This window comes from Oryctolagus cuniculus, chromosome 10 (assembly GCF_051225735.1).
Source record: "Oryctolagus cuniculus isolate XC-2025 breed Fujian yellow rabbit chromosome 10, ASM5122573v1, whole genome shotgun sequence".
Classification (NCBI taxonomy): domain Eukaryota; kingdom Metazoa; phylum Chordata; class Mammalia; order Lagomorpha; family Leporidae; genus Oryctolagus; species Oryctolagus cuniculus.
Window position 1 is genome coordinate 64,320,436 of NC_142876.1, and position 19,865 is coordinate 64,340,300.

A 19,865-nucleotide genomic window follows, 5' to 3' on the forward strand; every position below is an offset into this window, starting at 1 on the left:
CTCGCTCATCTTCCAGTCTCCCAGTGTAGCCAAGTCACTGGGACACTACGGGGATCTCACTGCTGCCCCCTGGGGACTTGCTCAGCCATCTGTGCAGCCTGACTATGCACAGTCCACTACTGACTCGGGCACACACCCATCCTCGCCTGTCTCCCATCAACACCCCCCCACACACACACATATGCACACACTGACCATCAGAGGAAGTGTCTCCCCAAAACCCTGTCGTCTGCCTCCTCTCCTCTCGCATGTCCACCCAAGCCAGCTCTTGTACTGTGTCCTCCTGGCCCCTGGTCTCCAAAAATTGCTCTTAAATTCCCCAGGGAGGTCCCAGGTCCCACACTCTGGGAGCAGATTTCAGTTTTCATCTCACTGCACCTTTCTGTAGGGTGCAACCCACTGGCCTCCCTCCCATTTGGACTTGGCTCTGACGGAGGTTTCTAGGACACCCACTCTCCAGGTTTCCTTTCCAATCCTCATGCTTCTTCCTCTGTGTCTCCCCATCGGCATCGACGGCCTCCTCTTCCTCCAGGCAACATTCTCAGTTCAATGCAAGCATGAGCATCCCAAAACATGGATAATAACACAAATCCTATCCGTATCATGTAGTGTGTGTGCCAGCTTGTGCACACCACAGTCAACATTTCTTTGAACCTTCAGATCAAACTTAAGAGGGAAGGACTTTAGCTTTCTCTATTATTATAAACAATACTAATTTGAAGTAGCTGCAGGTGAGCGTGGTAGCACAGTGGGTTAAGTCATCACTTAGGATGCCTGCATCCCATACCAAAGTGTCTGGGTTCGAGCCAGTGCTCCATGCTTTCGATCAAGCTCCCTGCTAAAGTGCCTGGGAGGCAGCAGATGATGGTTCAAGTATTTGGGTCCCTGCCACCCAAGTGGGAGACCCAGATGGATTTCCTTGGTTCCTGGGTTTGGCCTGGTCCAGTGCTGGCTGTTGCAGGCATTTGGGGATTGAACCGGAAGATTTAAGATCTCGCTCTGTCTCACACTCTGACTTCCAGATAAATAAATAAACCTTAACAAAATACAGTAGTTGCTAATTACTGAGTAGCCAGATATTTTAATATATTTTAATTCTCAAAAGAATCCTACAATTTAAAAATTATATCTACCTAGCTTATTTCCTATAAAGTTCCTTTACAAAACAAAAATCATAGGCATTCAGCTTCTTTATTTCATATTATTTCATATCCGGCCCCTCGACACTGGAGCTCTGCAGGGCCTCCCACAGCCCTTACCTCCCTCCACGCCACTCTGCCCTGGACCACGCACACGGCTACTTCAATTCTCAGCCTCCTCATAGTCTCCACTTCTTCCCTGCTTCCTGTGCTCCTGCGTAACCAAACGCCTTCCCAGCAGCTCTGCGGGCTTCCCCTTGGCCTCACTCTCCTCCCCTCCGGCCTGTGTGCCCTCAGCCACGCTCATGCCTTTGACTAAACAAGCTCCAAACTTGTATCTGTAGTGCCCAGGGGCACCAGGGCAGAAGGTGGACTTGACTGGTCAGTTGGTTCTCTCACCAGGCTGCAAATGCGCTGGGGACACAGGTGCATAACAGATAAATGCTGCATGGAGCTACAGGTCAATAATCTTGAACACTGGTATTCTCACTTGACTTCATAAAATATAGTACGATATCAGAGAGTAGGAACCCAGGGGAAGTCCATGAGAGGGACAAGAATGGAGTGATTTCTAGTGAAATATCCAAGACCAGTGTACTTGTCTCATTCCAGCTAGGGAAGAGGGGCAGGTGCCCGGTGCAGTGGTTAAGATGCTGCGTAGGATTCCCACATCACACAGCAGAGTGCCTCCCTGGAGTTCCGACTCTGCTTTCTACTCCAGCTTCCTGCTAAGGGATATACTAGGAGGAAGCGGTCGTGGCTCAAGGCACTGGGTCCCTGCCACCCCCAGGAGAGACCTGGATGGAGTTCTGGCTCCTGCTTTGACCTCACCCAGCCCTGACCATTGTGGTCATATGGGGAGTGAGCCAGTGGATAGAAGGTGTCTCTCTCTCTCTCCCTTTAAAATCAAATAAGTATTTTTTAAAGGTATGGAATGGGGAAGGGGAGGTAATAAAAGAATGAAAACTAAATACTCAGGAACTACAGAGAGCCTGGACAGGGCTAGTTCCTAGGCAGCCTGGATCCAGCCCCAAATCCCACGTTTGCTAGCCCTCCTTCCCCACCATCTGTGCTCAGTCCTCTCGTTTGTCTCCGTGGTAGAGGCCCTGCCCCCTGCCAGCAGGATTCTCCTCTGCTCCTGTCTCCTCTCCAGACACCCTTCTCTCCCCAGTGAGCCCATTCCAACCCTCACATCTGGTCCCGCCCTGTCCCCTGTGTCGTGAGAGCAGCGGGGTGGCGCATCCTCGGCCTGTCAGCACTGCACACAAGACCCCTGGGACACTCAAGGCCGCCTCCACCCATCCATTGGGTCTCCTGTGGCAGCCTGGATGTCCCCCGGCAGATGGACACGCCCTTTGTCCATGCTGCCAGGCTCTGTGCCCACTCTGGGAAAAGCATTCCTGTCCAGAGGCCACTCACCCTCAGGTCTACTGTGCACTTGAGACATGACTCATGCCACAAAGGACTGAACCTCCCATGGAGGGCTCTAGTTTCTAATATTTATTTTCTGTTCGTTTTTATTGAAAGGCAGAGATAGACAAGCCAGGACTCAGTACTGGGAACTGGAAAGCTTCTGAAATTGCCTGAACCTGTTTGAAGTATGTTTGAGTAGCTGAATCGAGTATTTCACCCTTACTGAGATGGGCTACAAAATGCACACTCAAGTTTGAAGACTATATATATATATATATTTTTTTTAAAGCAGAAAGAAAAATATCTGGAAAATATCTGAAAACTGGAATCAAAACATGGGTTTATTTAGGTGCAAAGACATTCTGAAATCCACACAGCTTTTTCCTGATATGCATTTTTCCAAGAACATTTTGAAGACCCTTGGCAGATGCTTTTTTTTTTTTTTTAAATAGGAGTTGTAATAGCTACAATGGCCATTTTATATTTGAGGTAACAGTGGCTCAGAGAGGTTAACAGTTTTGCCTATGTCACACAGCTGCTCAGTGACCAAGCTTGGAATCAAACCCAGATGAGGCAGACATGAAGGCTGGGGCTCCACAGGGTGCCTTCCCCCTGAGCCATCATGCAGTCTCCCTGTAGACCAGGACCCTAATTTTCCAACCACTGTACTTGTCACAGAACTTAGTGCTGTGTCTGGTAAATGACAGGCACTTCATCAGCAAGGCATGGACAAGGGGGACCCGTGCGTGAAGGACAAGAGCCGACATGAGAACGTGCAAATCTCCCGTGCATTCTGGCTGCCACCGTGAGCCTGCTGTTGACAGCCAGGCAGGGTGCTCACAGCGCTGAAGCTCTGGCTGCCTGTCTCAGAGCTACGCTTGGTTTTCCTTGGGTCCCTGTCACCCACACGCGAGACCCAGCTGGAGTTCCCCGCCTCTGGCTTCTGCCTCCGGCTCAGCCTTGGCCTTTGCTGGCATTTGGAGAGTGAACCAGCAGATGGGTTCTCAATCTCTCTCTCAAATAAATTAGAAAAAAAAAAAACCTTTTCAATCTCTCAATGTGGGTGTATGAAAATATTTTTTTCTGTGCCACTAGCACCCTCTTGTGGTTCTATGTTGTAATATCAGACTTGGGCTTCATTTACATGAACTTAACGAATATTTATAACTTATATTTGCAGGGGGCATCCCATATGGGCACTGGTTCGAGTCCCGGCTGCTCCTCTTCTGATCGAGCTCTCTGCTATGGCCCGGGAAAGCAGTAGAAGATGGCCCAAGTCCTTGGGCCCCTCTACCCACGTGGGAGACCTGCATGAAGGTCCTGGCTCCTGGCTTTGGATTGGCGCAGCTCCGGCTGTCGCGGCCAACTGGGGAGTGAACCAGTGGATGGAAGACCTCTCTCCCTCTTTCTCTCTGCCTCTCCTCTCTCTGTGTAACTCTGACTTTCAAATGAAAAAATAAATCTTAAAAAAAAAAAAAAAAAAACAACCTGCGGAGTAAACCCTCCCTAAGTCTAGGTCATTTCAGGCATATGAAAACTGACTCTTCTCACAGGTTCCTCATGATCTCTACCTTCAGGGCTCCAAGCAGATCTCAGCAGAGCCGTGCAGGGCTCAAGGCACAGACCACAAGGAAGGCCCACACTCCACTAGCAGCTTCCAGGGTTTCCACCTCCGCCTCACAGAACCCATCAGCATCTCCCTCACCAGTACGATCGGCTTGGAACCTCTCGCTCCATTTCTGACACCAGAAGCAGAGCTGGTGCTCTGTACTGTGATGCTTTCTCCTTGAGTGGCAGGTGCATACCGGCCAGGCCATTGACCTTGATGGGCAGTTCATGCAGCCAATGCAGAGCAGTCTACATTGGGTCTATATTAGACCCAAGATGGGGCTGTCTGCTAGGCTGAGCCCCTTATGACACGTGTTAAGTGGGTGCATGGGAACTTCCTAGAAGATGGCGATAAAAAACGAACTTGACTTCACAGGGCTCGCACTCACCACGGCAATTTTTGGCAGTCACAGCGTCTCCATAGAACCCATCTGCACACCGCTCACAGTGGGGGCCGGCTGTGTTCCCGATGCACTTCAGGCATTCCCCAGTGACCGGGTCACAGTGACCAGGCTCTGAGGGATCCACATTGCCACTGCAGTCACACGGCACACAGGCTTCCCCGGGCACCGTTGGGTTTCCATAGTAACCGTCTGCGCATCTGTACCGGAGATTGAGGGTGGGATCAAAGAAAGGCAGTTGTTCAAGACATTACCCAACCCTGCCCCCAATCCAGGGACTCCCCGAGTGGCTAATAAATCAGACAGCCTCCGCTCTGTGGGCCTGACTGTGAAAGGACGAAACCCCACGCTCAGCTACTCACAGATCGCTACCCGTGGCGATGAACTGGGACAGCATCCAAAATGAGACATAAATCAGCCACCCGCGGCAGGGCCAGCTCTGACCGGCCCTGGCCACTTGGGACGTCACTCTCTCCCAAGCTGAGCCAGGACTGGCCGCTAAGACTTACACCCAGGGAGGCACAGCTCCAGCCTCCAGGCGCCAGAAGAGGACTACTAAATCCAACCAGCCGTGGCCTTTGCTAGGCTGGAGGAAGCGTGTGGGGGAGCATCAGGGCTGGCTTCCTGTGGCTCCTGACAGTTCCTATCAGCTCCAGGAAACAGAGCAGCGTCCTCCAATTCCCCACCAGGTGAAACAGGTGCACTGTTCTTCTCTATGAATGTGTGAAATAATTACACCAAGCCACACTCCACTTCACTCTAACCGATAACCACACGGGATTGAATTTCTGAACTGTGTCAATGCAGCCTTTAGAACCTGGGGCAGGATGGGGTTGGGGGGTGGGGGCAGTACCTCTCACACCAGTCTCCCGCGTAGCCCAGTGCACACTGGTCACAGACCATGTCCTCGCCGTCATGAAGGTGGCAGGTGGGGCTGAAGCTGTCAGAACATTAGAAGTGACCACCGTGTTCTAGTGAGTGGGGCCTGATTTCTAAATATTTGTAAATGCTGCATTTCTACCATCCCAACAAGCAACTCCTAGCCCAGACCCTGAGGACTCTGCCAACCAGCACCCGCTGTGAGTGTCTCCCACCCCCAATCCACATCACTGGCACACGACACTCACTGCTGCTGCTGCTCCGAGCCTCGTCCCACTGCCTGTGTGCTTCTCCCCACCTCTGTCTGAGCTAATCCACACCCAGCTCAGCTGTGGCTTCCTCCAGGAAGTCTGCTTAGATGCTCCTGGCACACTGCGCTCCTCTGCTCAGGTTCCATAGGGCTAATGCTCCTGCCTCTGAGGAGCCATGCCCACATGGCAGCAAGAGGGAGCGCTTCCCACACCCTGCCATCAGGGGGCTCTACCCCTCCATAAGGACCCCAACTGCTGCCTGATCTCCCTTCTCCTGAGGGTTCTATCACTATTACTATTATTACTATTATTATTATTATTAATGTATTATTATTAATATTATTACTATTATTATTATGGAGAGGCAGACACTGAGAGCGCCCTCCCAGTAGTTAACTCCCAAAACAAATGCAATAGCAGGGACTGGGCCAGGCTGACACTGGGAGCCAAGAACTTAATCCAGGTCTCCCACATAGATAGTGGCACCCAATTACTTTAGCTGTCACTGTTGCCTCCCTCCCATGGTCTGCATTAACAGGGAGCTGGACTCTGGAGCTGGAGGTGGGAATTGAGCCCAGAACTCTGCTGTGAGGATGTGGCCATCACAAACAGTGTCTAACCACTATGCCAAATGCCCACCCCTGTTCCTGAGTCTTGGGGAGACCAGCACCCCAGGATTTCCTCATGAGTAACCCTGATGACATCCTTTTTATACACTGGAGTTTCCAATAAAAATCCCTATGGGAAATTCCTGGAGAGAGAGCAGAGGAAAAGCCCAACTGGTTAAACCAGAGAGAGAGAGAAAGGTTTTTCAAATCACTGGCCTGCAGGACGTGCAAGGACAGTATGTCCCCTTCCACTTGCTCAGGGCCATCTGCAGTTCCCCAGCAGGATGGGCAAGCCCACGAGGCCATGCACGGTGCACCCTGTTCCCTCCACCTGGAATGTCCTTCCCTGCTGCTCAGCAGTCAAGTCTGAGATGACAGTGCACTCAGAGTCACCCTTGGAGCAGCCCAGGCTTGTCCTGTCCCCAGCACCTGGTGGACAGGTCTCCCCATGGTCATGACCTCACTGGGAGTGCCCAGGGCCAGCAGCCATGGACAGATCATTGGCTGCACACAGCACCTTCTGTGACACTCAGAACAAAGCAGGCACTTAACAAATAGGACCAGTGCTGTGGCATAGCGGATAAAGCCACTGCCTGTAGTGCCAGCATCCCATATCAGCACCGGTTCGAGTCCCAGCTGCTCTACTTCAAATCCAGCTCTCTGCTGTGGCCTGGGAAAGCAGTAGAAGATGGCCCAAGTCCTTGGGCCCCTGCACCCACGTGAGAGACCTGGAAGAAGCTCCAGCCATTGCGGCCAACTAGGGAGTGAACCAGCAGATGAAAGGACCCCCCCCCCCCGCCCCCGGCCTCGCCTCTGTGTAACTCTGACTTTCATGTAAGTAAATAAACCTTTAAAAAAACACAAATAGTTGTTGAACTAATGAATGAACAGATCTTTCTCATTTAGCCTCATATATGTGGAGTTTGGATATTAGATCAAAACCTCAAAACCCCAGTGTTGATGTTTTATTTATCTCTGTATTCTCTGCACCTCCTTGTTGGAAGGACCCAATGTGTACTTCTGAAAGAACTGGAGCCCAACATTTAACTAAGAGGAAAAGAACCCACCTACGGACTGGTCACCACACACCCTTTCTGGCATAGCTGAACACAACAAACTTTTTAAAAGAAGATAATCCGCCTCTCCGCCGTGAACCCCAATCACCACCATGCAAAGTAACTCTTGCTACACGCAACTTCTTGGTCTGGAGACACCAGAACATATCCCAGTGGGAATCTCGGCCATGCAGGGCAGCATTCCCGGGAGGAGGTACGAGGCTCACTTGTTGGAGGCGGTGGAGAGAGGGCAGGCACAAGGCTGGCAGTCCCCAGGAGTCCCTCGGGACGGCTCCCCATAGAAGCCAGGCAGGCACTGCTCACAGTGGTCACCAGTGGTGTTGTGTGCACAGGCCTAGGGAACAGGCAGGGAAAGAGGCATCGGCTTAGTTTCCTTTGTGGATTTTCAGACTCATGTACAGACCATATGAAGTTCAAGTGTTAAACCAAGATGAAACGCTAAAACAAGTCACGTCACCCTAACTTCTAGAAGGAGGCAGTACCTGTTTCAGAGCAACTAATAGGAAAAAAAATGCCATTTGTATAGTGGAGACACTGAAGACCACACACGCTGACCATGTTGGAGGCACTGGCACTAGATTTGCCCACCCAGAGTAAACAGCTAGAAAACTGGAGCAAATTCTATCAGGCATCTGGTTTCAGAAACTGGACATTGGAGAGTGGAGAAGTCCAGAAAGCAGAGTCCTAGGGCCGCATGTCTTGCCGCCTGGAGACACTGGCCAGGCGAGGGAAGCCCACACGCAGCAGGGCGATTCTGCTGAGTTGCGGAGACACAGGGCAGAGTTTGAGGGGGCTGCATCAGGTGGATTTGGGGCAGAGTCCTGGAGCTTCAAGCTCCAGAAATCTACACGGGGAGCCTTTTGAACAACTACTGAATACTCAGCTGCTCTTGTGCAGAATAAACCCCACATGTCCAGATAAAGAAATAAAATGAGAAACCCAGAATCATACAGAGCTGAGGGACTCTAGGATTACCCACCAGCCAATGTGGGGAGGTGGTGAGAAATACCCGGACCCAGAAAACACCTCTTACTACTAGGGTCCAATCTGTCACCCAGGAAAGGGTTCACGAGACCTGCCCTCCCAAAGCTGAGAACACACCTTGAAACAATCTAGCAAACCTGCACTCAATGAACTGCTGGTCAAACTTTCAAGTGCTTTAAAGGAAAGCAACAAAACCCAGAAACTCCTCGACGGGAGAACATGCATAGAACAGCATTCCCCACGCAATCAAAGACTTCTGGATAGACTTCCAGGGGCCACTTCTGGGCAAATCGAGAATCCCTGGATCCAGAGCGATGAGAAGCAGGCAAACAAATGAACCTGTGGGGAGAAGGGTGGGAGGAGGGGTTCTTGCTCACATTAGGATGCTGCAGACCACTGAGAAGTTGGGGGGGGTCCTCGATTTGGAGGGTCATCCACTTACAAACATGGTAGCACTAGTAAGGCAAGAATCACCCATGACAGCCAACTAAGGGGAAGTTCCGAGGAGGAATAAGACACTTGCGCATCTTCAAGGATCTTCCTTAGATAGCTTATTAATTGTAAAAGGCAAGAAAAGCAAGTGTATCATGGAGAAATGGACCAAGACCTTGGCTGTGTAATCGGAATTAATGCCACAGCAGGAGACAATAGGCATCAGAGGATTCCACAGGTGCTCTGAGAAAGACACATCCCTAACAAAACACTCTGGCCTGAAATTCTACCCAGGAGAAAGCATCAAAAGAAGCCAAAATGAGAGACGTTCTATTAAAAAATGTATTCTTCAAGATGCCAATGTCGTGAAAACTAGAGAAAGGCTGTGGAAATATTCCAGGTGAAAGGAACCTAAAAGGAAATGATGATAAAATGCAGTATCTGATCCTACATGGGGGCCCATCACTGGAGGGGAAAAATGCTGTACAGGACGTAAGTGGGCCAAGTGATGAAAAGTGGATGGCAGATTAGACAAGGAAGAGGTTGGCATCAAGTTTCCTTCTGCTGATCAGTGCACCGTGGTTATAAAGAGAACATGCTTATTCTCAGGATACACGCCGGGAAGTAGTTACAGGTACGTGGCAATAGTGAATGCAACTTAATCTGAAAAAAAAAAAAGTTATTATGATTTGATAGAACCACAGACAGACAGTGAAACTAATAATGCAAACAGGGGATATGTTAACAACAAGGGACTCTGGGTGTTCCAAATACCATCCTTCCTGCTATAGCTTTTAGGTCAATTTAAAATCATTTGCAAATAGCAGGATTAAAAAACATAGGGGAAAAAACTACAAGACACCATGAGAAGAAGCATAATACAAATTTCATCCATTTTCAGGAGAAAAATCAGTTAATGGAAACGTAGCCAGCTGATGGAAACATAACAGAGCTGATGGAACTCACAGGCATTTTAAAAGCTATCACAGACACACTCAGAGATGGACAGGAAGCATCAACACAGTGCTGAGAGAAATGCAAGATATAAACAGGACCAATGGAGCTTCTCAAGCTAAAATACAGATCCAGAATGAATACTGAAAGGGGGAGCCTGGCATCAGATTAGTTATCACAGAAGCAAAGACCAGTGGAGTTGAAGACAGCAGTAGAAACCCAAACCTGAGATAAGAGAACCCAGCCTTAGTCATCTGTGGGTCAAGGTCACGTGCAGTGGGACCACCAGGAAAAGAAGGAAAGGAGAAGAAGCAGAAAAGACATCAGATCCAAAGTTTCCCAGGTCTGGTAGCCACACACCTGCAAATTCTAGAAACTCAGCAAACCCCAGGCAAGATGAGCAGAAAGAAAATCACACCCTGGCACTTTGTTCAAAGCCAAGGACAAGGAGAACATCCGAAAAGTAGGCAGTGAAACAAGACCGAACAGCACAAAGGATTACTTAGCTAACACAGACCACCAACTTCTCACGTGAAATCATGCAAGCCCCAACCAGTGGAACTTTAAAGTACCAGAAGAAAAACCTTCAGAAGTGGAATTTACAATGAAGGCAAAGTCAGGCCACTCTCAGGTACACGAAAGAGAAGAGACTTTGTCAGGCAGCAGACCCGCACAAGAGAAAGGCAGAAAACAGCTCTGTAGGCTGCGGGAAGACAGGACAGGTTGAATATCCCTTTATCCAAGATGCCTGGACCACAGCATTTTGGAGTTCAACTTTTTAAAAAATTTTGGAATATTTGCATATACATAATGAGATATCTAGAGGATGAGACCCAAGTATTAGCACAAAATTCATTCATGTTTTATATACACCTTATACATATAACTGGAGATAATTTCATACAATACTTTTGACAATTTTGTGCATGAAACAAAGTTTCATGGTGTGGAGTTTTCCTGTTGTGGCATCATGCTTGTACTCAAAAAGTTTCAGGTTTTGGAATATTTGGGGTTTCGGATTTTGGGTCTGCAGACTAGGGCTGGTCAACTTATATAGCAAACAAAATGCACATTTCTGCTAAGTAATGAAGAGCATCAGAAATGGCAAACACACACACACAAGATGGAAGACTTTCCCCTGCGTTGGAAACATTTCTTTGGAAAGGAAAATGAGGCTGGGTGAGGTGGCTGGGAGGTGCGCAGGAGGAGCGTGCTAAGGGGGGGAGGGTGCAGTGCTGAGCGTCTGGGCAGGTGCAGGGCTCGGAGACACAGGTCTATTCTGTGCACGCTCCTGAAGTTCCCCTTCTTCCCTCACTCAGCCTTCCCAGCGCCCAGCCCTGTGCTCCATGCCACAGAGCTCTCTGCAGCCACCCCTCCCCGGCCCTCTCGGCACTCACCCCTGAGCACCCACCTGCGCGTGCTCTCCTCTGGGTGTCTGCCTCCGCTGTCAGTCCCTTTACACCCCTTACCTTAAAACTGTTCATTTTAGGCAATGTGTTTGACCACTTTCACCCAGCATTTAGACAGTCTTCTCGGTTTCTAAACTACATAGGTTTCTGTATTCCTGGGCTTGATAAAGCTTCCCCCATAGAGTGGAGCTAACTCAGGACTACGCACTGCTCAATCACATCCACTTGACACGGGATTTCATTACTGAAGTTCTAGACCAGCGCTTCTCGGCTCTCACATGGATAGGGACCACCAGAGACAGACCCTGACCCTGGAGGTCTACGATGTGGCCTGAGGCGCTCCCCAACCATGGCCACGGTGCTGGTCCACACACCACAGTTTGGGCAACAACATCTTGGGCCCTTTTTCCCCCCATCTCACCAAATGACCTCTTTGATAGTTACATCAAAATGCAGCCGGCCTTGGTGAATGGCTACAGGGTTGAGCCATTATGGAGGAAGAACATCTTCTCTGGGTTTGAAAAAGAAAGACCTTGGGGCCCAAAACGTGCACGACCCCATGGTTCCTGCCTCTTTTTCCTAAGCGATGCTAAGCCACCAGGAAACGAAGTCAGATTCTCATTGGAAAAAGAGCATGGAGAGCTCACAGAAAGAATTTGAGATGAGGAGCTACTGGCAGCTTCCTTCTAACAAACTGTGAGTAAGGAGTTAACTCCTGGAAGCCAGATGACAAGTCCAAGGCCTAGGGCTCTGCTCCGCACTCTGCGCGACCACATAAAAGGAAGAATTCCAGGATTCTTTTTAAATAGAACAGAAAAAAAAAGCAAAGTTAAACACGTAAACGTGCTATTTTTATTCTCCCTTAAATCCCCCTCTAAATTTTTTTTATCTTCACCCCCTGCTCCAAGAACACTATATGCTGATTATCTTTTATCCAAAATGCTTGGCTCTTGCTACGTTTCATTTCATATGTAACATTTCTATATCTCAGGGTTTGGACTTTTTCAGATTTTGGAACACAAAGCACTTAAAAAAGTTTGTGGAAAATGGAATTAAGTTTCTTTTGGCCCAAAAAGTTTGTGAAATCCACACATCATTTTCTCACAATAAGCATTTTCCATGAACTGGTCAAAGACCCCTCTTATCTGCATGGATTTACAGCTGAACATCCCTACAAACAGAAGTCTGAGATCAGAAGCCAGGATGAGGGCCGCTCAACCTACAACTGTTTAAAGGGAAAAAACAGTGGCTTTGCAGCAGAGAAGTGGCAGACGTCTCAGCTGAGTGCCCCGTGAACGTCCCCAGGAGAAGACAGTGACATCATGCACCTCCGGACGCCCAGCCACGGCGTGTCACCTCCATGTCCTCTCCCCCAAGATGCCAGCTCTAGCTGAAGGACAGCTCCACAGCCTGCCTCCTGCTCTTGGAAAGTTCCAGAGCCACAAAGGCCAAGGGCAGGTTGCAAAGCTGTTACAGATCAGAGGAGACAGACTAATGCGACAAGCCACGAAATGCCACGTGTTGCCCCAGGTTTGGTCCTAGAAACAAAAATGGACATGAGTGGAAAAACTAATGGAATCAGAATGTAGCTTGCAATTGAGTTAAAGCATTAATTTCTTAGTTTTGAAATTGTCTTCTGGTTATGCACGATGTTACATTACAGAATGCTGGGTGAAGGTTACCAGGAACTCCCTCTACTATTTTCATAATTTTTCCATGAGCCTAAACTTATTTCCCCCAAAGTGTATTAAACTATGAAAATCATAAGTGCTTATCAAAAGCAGGGCTTTTAAGCACAATTACTGCTTAGCATTTTCACTTTGATATGAGTATACATTTTTGTAAATGTGTGTTCATAGCAGCATGAGAAATCTATTCTTTCAAACCAGCTGTAGCTCCAGTTACAGCTGGCAGAACCATGGCCTGCCGACAACCCCTGAAACACACGGCAGGAGGCCCCTGAGAAGCTGGCCTGGCAAAACCAGATGGCAAAGGGACAGAGGTGACAAAGCGACAGCCTCTGCGAGCCCACGGAAGTTGTGTGCTCCAGGAAACCCATCGCAGAGGGACCATGTGTGCCCGCACACCACCCCTTTCAGCAATTCCTACAGCCCCTTTGCTTGCAGAACAAGGAAATGAACAAAGAACAGAATGAGGCTTCGCTTACTCAGTTAAGGAACGAGAAGTTTCTACAGAGAGCAGGCACAAGCCCGGGCATCAGGACATCAGGTTCTGCACAGGTCTGGTGAAGACTTGTGCCCAGCGCTGTGGCTTGATCACTCTCTAGGACACAGCAGGTACATTTCCCTGGCTGGGCACAGAGCACAGCTGCTTGGCATCTGCCCCCAGCCCAGCTGAGGGCAGGAAATCCAGCAGAACCCAGAGGGTGGCCTGGCTTCCAGGCAAAAAGGCCTAAGAGAATTCCTGATTGAGGTTCAAGGCTCGGTATAGGCCCCAAAGTTCATTCTCAAGATTAATCGCGTACTTGCTCAGCTCCGCCTCAGCTCATATTGCGTGGAAGAGGCACTTGTTTGCAGTGTTTATCCAAACTAACTAGAACTTGAACATTGTGCCAATGAGCATGATTACTAGTTTTATAGTTCTCCTAATGTGTCACATGTACCCAATATTAAAAATACCAGCACTTTCCTTAAGAAGATCCCATCCATTATACTCAATCAGTGGACAACATTTTCTACCATTATATTGCTTTATAATCTGGCTAAATATTTTTCCAATTTTAGTATATGTGCTGCCGAAGCGAGCACTGGCTAAATATTTTTCATAGTTCTAATAACAAAAAAAAAACTAGAACAAAGCTATATATTCCCTTTCCGCTATAGGCTGAGAATCCACGAGAATCAGAAGTGTTTTGGTTTTGGGTGTGCTTGGAATTTGGAATATTTGTGTACACATAATGCTATCTTGGAGATAAGGCCCAAGTCTAAACATGAAATTCATGTGTTTCAAATGCACCAAATACACATAGCCTGAAGGTCATTTCACACTATCTTCAGTGCACCTGTGTTTTGACTGTGACCTGTCCTGATGAGGTCAGGTGTGGAATTTGCCACTTATGGAATCACGTCGACACTCCAAAAGTTCCAGGTGGTGCAGCATTTTGGATTTCCAATTTTCGGACTAGGGATGCTCAACTTCTATCACGGGAAATGTCCCAAGACGTGAACTTAAATCTGCAAGTGAACTTTAGAGTCTACAAGGGCAGGGCTATTCTGTGGATGAAGCATTTTTGCAAATCACTTCTGCACTCACAGTGGCTCTGGGCAGGCAGGAGGGAGCCCTCATGGTTTCAGTAATAAACTCACCAAGCAAACGCCATGAACATCACACTCGGCCGCATGGCCATGGCACTCACAGGGCTGACAAATGCCGCCGAAGAGGATTCCATCCACACGATAGTAGCCAGAGAGGCAAGACTGCAAAAGAAGGGTGAGTGACTGTGCTGGTGGACGCAACCTCGTGCAGGACGCAGGTCATCATTTGCTAATAATTCTGAACAATAAAGCACTCCATTTCCCATGAGCAGAGAAATGCGAGTTTTTTTTTTTTTTTTTTTTTTTTTTTTTTTTGCTTTAAATGTCTTTATCAAAGTATCATCTACAAGCCATAAACTTCACCCCTGGTAAGCGTACCAGTCTTTGTTTTTCAGTAAACTTACTGCGCTAGGCAACCATCACTGATTCCATTTCTTTACTCAGAGACCTTTTTAAAGGCAGAAGCATACACACAGCAATGAATAGCAAATGAATTAATTTATAAAGGCTTGACACACATCTTCATGGTATTCCATGGCAGTGTCCTGGCCATTTAACTAGTGTTTCAGTAAAGGGGATTTTTTTTTTACCCTCTTGAATTAATATTTCTTCCTTTGCCTACAATTTGTTAGAGGTTGCCAAGAAAGTATTCAACTACAGATCTGTATCAAACGGCTTCAGTTGTTTTTTTTTTTAATTTATTTGACAGGTAGAGTTATAGACAGTGAGAGACAGAGACAGAGAGAAAGGTTTCCCTTCCGTTGGTTCACTCCCCAAATGGCCGCCACGGCCAGTGCTGCGCCGATCCAAAGCCAGGAGCCAGGTGCTTTTCCTGGTCTCCCATGTGGGTGCAGGGCCCAAGCACCTGGGCCATCCTCCACTGCCTTCCCAGGCCACAGCAGAGAGCTGGCCTGGAAGAGGAGCACTGGGACTAGAACACGGCGCCCATATGGGATGCCGGCGCTGCAGGTGGAGGATTAACCATGAGCCACAGCGCCAGCCCCACTGCTTCAGTTTTAATTGAGCAAAGGTAACAGTGGCCGACATGCTTTCTGTGGGCCATGTCTGGAGAGAGAATATGAGCATTCTAGGATGCCACCCCCACACACTAATCCATCGAATCCTCATGACAACACTGAGAAGCAGCCCCTCTCCTTACAGACAGGGAACGTGGGGCACAGGAAGCACCATGCCCAGTGTGCCTTGGAAGCATTCATCGTCAGGTGTGCGTGCTGCCAAGGCCATGTCCACAGTGAGCTGCCAAGGGTTCCAGAGAGCAGACTTGGGAATGACTAATTTGAAGCCAGCACACCCTCACGGGGGCATGGGAGGAGGGGGCCTGAATGTGGTCTTTATTCTTACAAGAATTGCTAAGAGCATTTTGATTATACAAATATAATTTGCATACGCTGTGAGAGTCCCCAGGACCTCCACCAAGCAGTGCTGGGACGGGGGCTGCTGTGCAGGTGGGCATGGAGCAGGCACCTGCCCAGACACCTGCATGGCACTTACAGTGCTGAGAGAATTCCATTCCCTACCTGTAGCTGCTCATTCTTCAAGTCAGCTTCTAAGTCGGGGTTTGATCAAAGAATGAGCTGTTGTGCTTAACAAAAATACTTGAAAATGTGTACAGTCACTATTGGATCCACAATCTGCACTTGTAAGTTGGAAATGTTTGAAAGAAAAATTGCATTTACACTGAAAACATAGACTTTCGTTCTTGTCATTATTCCCTAAACAATAAGTATAACTACTATTTACACAGTACTTATATTGCACTAGGTATTACAAGGAATCTAGAGATTTAAAATACAAGGGAGCACGTGTGTGGGTTAAGCAAACATTGCATCATTTTATAAAAGGGACTTAAAGCATCCTTGGGTTTCAGTGTCTGCAGAAGGTTCTGGAATCAGCCTCCCATGAACACTGAGGGAGGACTGTGCTGACCTGCGTTTGCCTGCACCATCAGTCCTGCACTTTCACCCCATTTCCCTCCAAGAATCCCACGCACTCAGAGCGCCCTGGGAAGCGGCTGCTCACTGGTGCCCCTCCCAGTCTGGCTTCTGCTGCCCAGATTTCGCTGCTCCATACACCTGCTCTCCTTTTTTTTTTTTTTTTTTTTTTACAGGCAGAGTGGACAATGAGAGAGAGAGACAGAGAGAAAAATCTTCCTTTTTGCTGTTGGTTCACCCTCCAATGGCCGCCGCGGCCAGTGCGCTGTGGCCGGTGTGCTGTGGCCGGCACACCGCGCTGATCCGAAGCCAGGAGCCAGGTGCTTCTCCTGGTCTCCCATGGGGTGCAGGGCCCAAGCACTTGGGCCATCCTCCACTGCACTCCCTGGCCACAGCAGAAAGCTGGCCTGGAAGAGGGGCAACCGGGACAGAATCCGGTGCCCCGACCGGGACTAGAACCCGGTGTGCCGGCGCCGCAAGGTGGAGGATTAGCCTATTGAGCCACGGCGCCGGCCACACCTGCTCTCCTATTCTCACATTCCAGATATTGAGGTGACCTTGGGGTCTTGACCCATTAAACACTATGCACACAATCCTCCGGACCTACAAACATTTTCCAGCCCTGAAAATAGTTGTTTAAGGCCTAAGGAAACTTAACTGGTTCTAAAATAGCAAAAACAAAGAACCCTTCAAAATCACTAAAATGGAAGCATTTAATTAAATATCTACATCAAGACATTAGTCTGACTTTATTTATTGCAAAGTTTTATGGGTGATAACAATTCATTAAACAAAATATAGGCTAAATTTTTTTACTTTTTAAATTGATTGCCAAGAAATAAGGGCCAATGACAGATGTCCATGACCATCATGTGGGAGGCAGGGTCCCATGTGGTGAACTGGATGATGACGTTCAAATCCCCATGTGTCCACTTCCCAGCTGTGGGGTGTGTTAGTCAGCTGTCCATTACTTCACTAAAACACTTGACAGAAGTTATGTCTGAAGAGAGGGCCTTTTTAGCTCATGGTTTGGAGCTTCACAGCCAAGATCAGGCAGCCTGGCATCTGATGGAGGCTGGCAATGGCACAACAGGTGTGCAGGAACAATCTCGTGGCGAGCCAGGAAGGAGAGAGACACAGGAAGCTGGTGCACTTGTATGACCGACCCTTGTGACAGAACTGGAGGTACCCCCCCCCCATGACTAGAGACTCCTACTCAGCCCACCTCCTGGATGCCATCATTAGATCGAGTCAGTCCATCAATGATCCACATGAACCTACTAATCACCAGCCTAAGAATCTGGGAGCTTTCAACCTCTGCATGTGTTTGGGGAACTGAATTTGGTTCTAACATGGCAGTGGTCAGGTTACTCACTCTCACTGTTCAGTTTCCTCACCTTCAGAACAGAAAGCGTCTGGAGTGCCTGCTACCACAGCTGTTGTCAGGATTAAATGGGCTACTGTACAGGAAGAGCTTAGAACAGTGCCAAAGGCACAGGGACTTCTCTGTGGGAGACAGTTCTCATGAGTACTTCTGACCAAATAGTTTCCACATATTTTCACCAACAGATCATTTTCACTGATAACTGCATGTGCGTTTTCCCATGCAGCCATCCCTCAGGATCTGCAGAGGGATTGGTTCCAGGACTCCTGCAGATACCAAAATCCATGGATGCTCAAGTTATTTATGCAAATGCTGTAGTGCCCGCACTGAGCAAACGCACAACACCCCAAGTACTTTAAACCATTCCAGGTTACCTGTGATGCCTAATAAAAGTAAATGTTAGGAAAACGGTTGTTATACTGTATTGTTTAGGGGAAAATGACAAGGAACAGAAAGTCTGTACATGTTCACGACAGACACAATTTTCCCCTCAAATATTTCTGATCCACGAACGCACCAGCAGATGTGGAGGGCCAACTGGACTTCCTGTGGGAAGATGGCCAACGTTCACAAAATGTCTCTAAAAATGGACCTGGCTTGGGTTGGTGCTGTGGCATAGCCGGTCAAGCTAACCCCTGAGATGCTGGCATCCCATAAGGGTGCCGATTTGTATCCACTGCTCCGCTTCTGATCCAGCTCCTGTTAATGGTCTGGGAAAGCAAGAGAGGATAACCCAGGTATTTGGGCTCCTGCCACCCATGTGGGAGACCCGGATGAAGCTCCTGGCTCCTGGATTCGGCCCTGCTCAGTCCTGGCCATTATGGCTACTTGGGGAATGAGCCAGTGGATCAAAGATTCTGTGTGTGTGTCTGTGTGTATGTGTATCTGTCCATCTGTCTCTCTAACTGACTTATAAATAAATAAATCCTTAAAATAAGTAAATCTTGGTCATGGGCAGGTGATGTGTAAACGTTCAATTATAACCAAGTTTAATCATCTTTAGAAATGCAAAATGTGGGACAGGTATGACATGCTTCGTAGTGACTAAGCAATGGAGCAGCACAAAGTCAGGTGTTTCCAAGTGCCCCAGCCCAGCCTTGGCAGAGGCATCGATTTCTTCAAAGAACGTGACTGCCAATATTCCTATAGCCTAAAAAAGTGTGAGCTGAACTTGGGCATTCCAAAGTTAAATCTCCAACGTGCATTACGTCACCTTCAGAGCACAGAAGGAAGGGAAGACGGCAGGAAGAGAGGAGGAGCAGTACCTCACAGGAGGTGCCTGTGTAGCCCTGGGGACATTCACAATGTTCCACGTCCGTGGCTACCGCCAGGTCGATGGCATTCGGGCTCGCCGTGTCCAGAGAGACAGAATCCAACCTACAAACAGAGGGGGGTCATTGCAGGACACACACACTTGCAAACAGCTGCTCACATCCTGGGGAAGACGGTTCCTCGTAGTTGGAATACAAGCAACACGGTGATGAGATTTTTATCAATAAGCAATGCTTTTCCAGCAATCTGCTTGCGGGGAGCCATTGCCTTTGTGTGGAAAGCCCTCCACGTCGGTGCAAAAATGCACTGTTGCCCACGGACCGTGGTGCCAGGGTCCGAGGTTACCTCTTCAGAGCTGAAGCCAGTAGGAAACCATCTCATCACAAATGCAGAGATTATCCTTCAAGCTATCACACCACACTTGCTTTATTTTCTTTTAAAGACTGATTTATTTATTTGTTTGAAAGGCAGAGTGACAGAAGACAGGGAGAGACAGAGAGCAAAGAGAGAGAGAAACAGAGATCTTCCATCTGCTCATTCCCATTCCTCAAATGGTCACAATGGCCAGAGCCAGGAACCAGAAACTCCATCTGGGTCCCCACATAGGAGGCCAGGGCCCAAGTACTTGGGCTATCATCCTGCTGCCTTCCCAGACACACTAGCAGGGAGCTGGATAGGAAACAGAGCATCTGGGATTCAAACTGGCACTCAGCCAGGGGATGCAGGAGTCACAAGAAGCAGCTTCATTCACCTGCTGCACCTCGACCCTGGCCGACTATGTTTGCCTTAGCTGCATCCCACTTAAGGCTTTGCCAGGTAGAGCTAGAA

At 48.5% G+C, this 19,865-nt stretch overlaps 1 protein-coding gene across 2 annotated transcripts in view; it reads right to left on the reverse strand.

Annotated features, from left to right (window-relative positions):
- Nucleotides 1-19,865, reverse strand: part of LAMA1 (laminin subunit alpha 1) — a 177,003-nt gene that overhangs the window by 73,279 nt on the left and 83,859 nt on the right. For both annotated transcript variants that reach the window (XM_051851430.3, XM_089305317.1), the window contains exons 15-19: nt 19,031-19,142; nt 14,481-14,591; nt 7,582-7,709; nt 5,415-5,501; nt 4,550-4,761 (exon numbers count right to left, since the gene is read on the reverse strand). In XM_051851430.3, the coding sequence (XP_051707390.3) occupies nt 4,550-4,761; nt 5,415-5,501; nt 7,582-7,709; nt 14,481-14,591; nt 19,031-19,142 (650 nt within the window). The remainder of the gene's footprint in view (nt 1-4,549; nt 4,762-5,414; nt 5,502-7,581; nt 7,710-14,480; nt 14,592-19,030; nt 19,143-19,865) is intronic.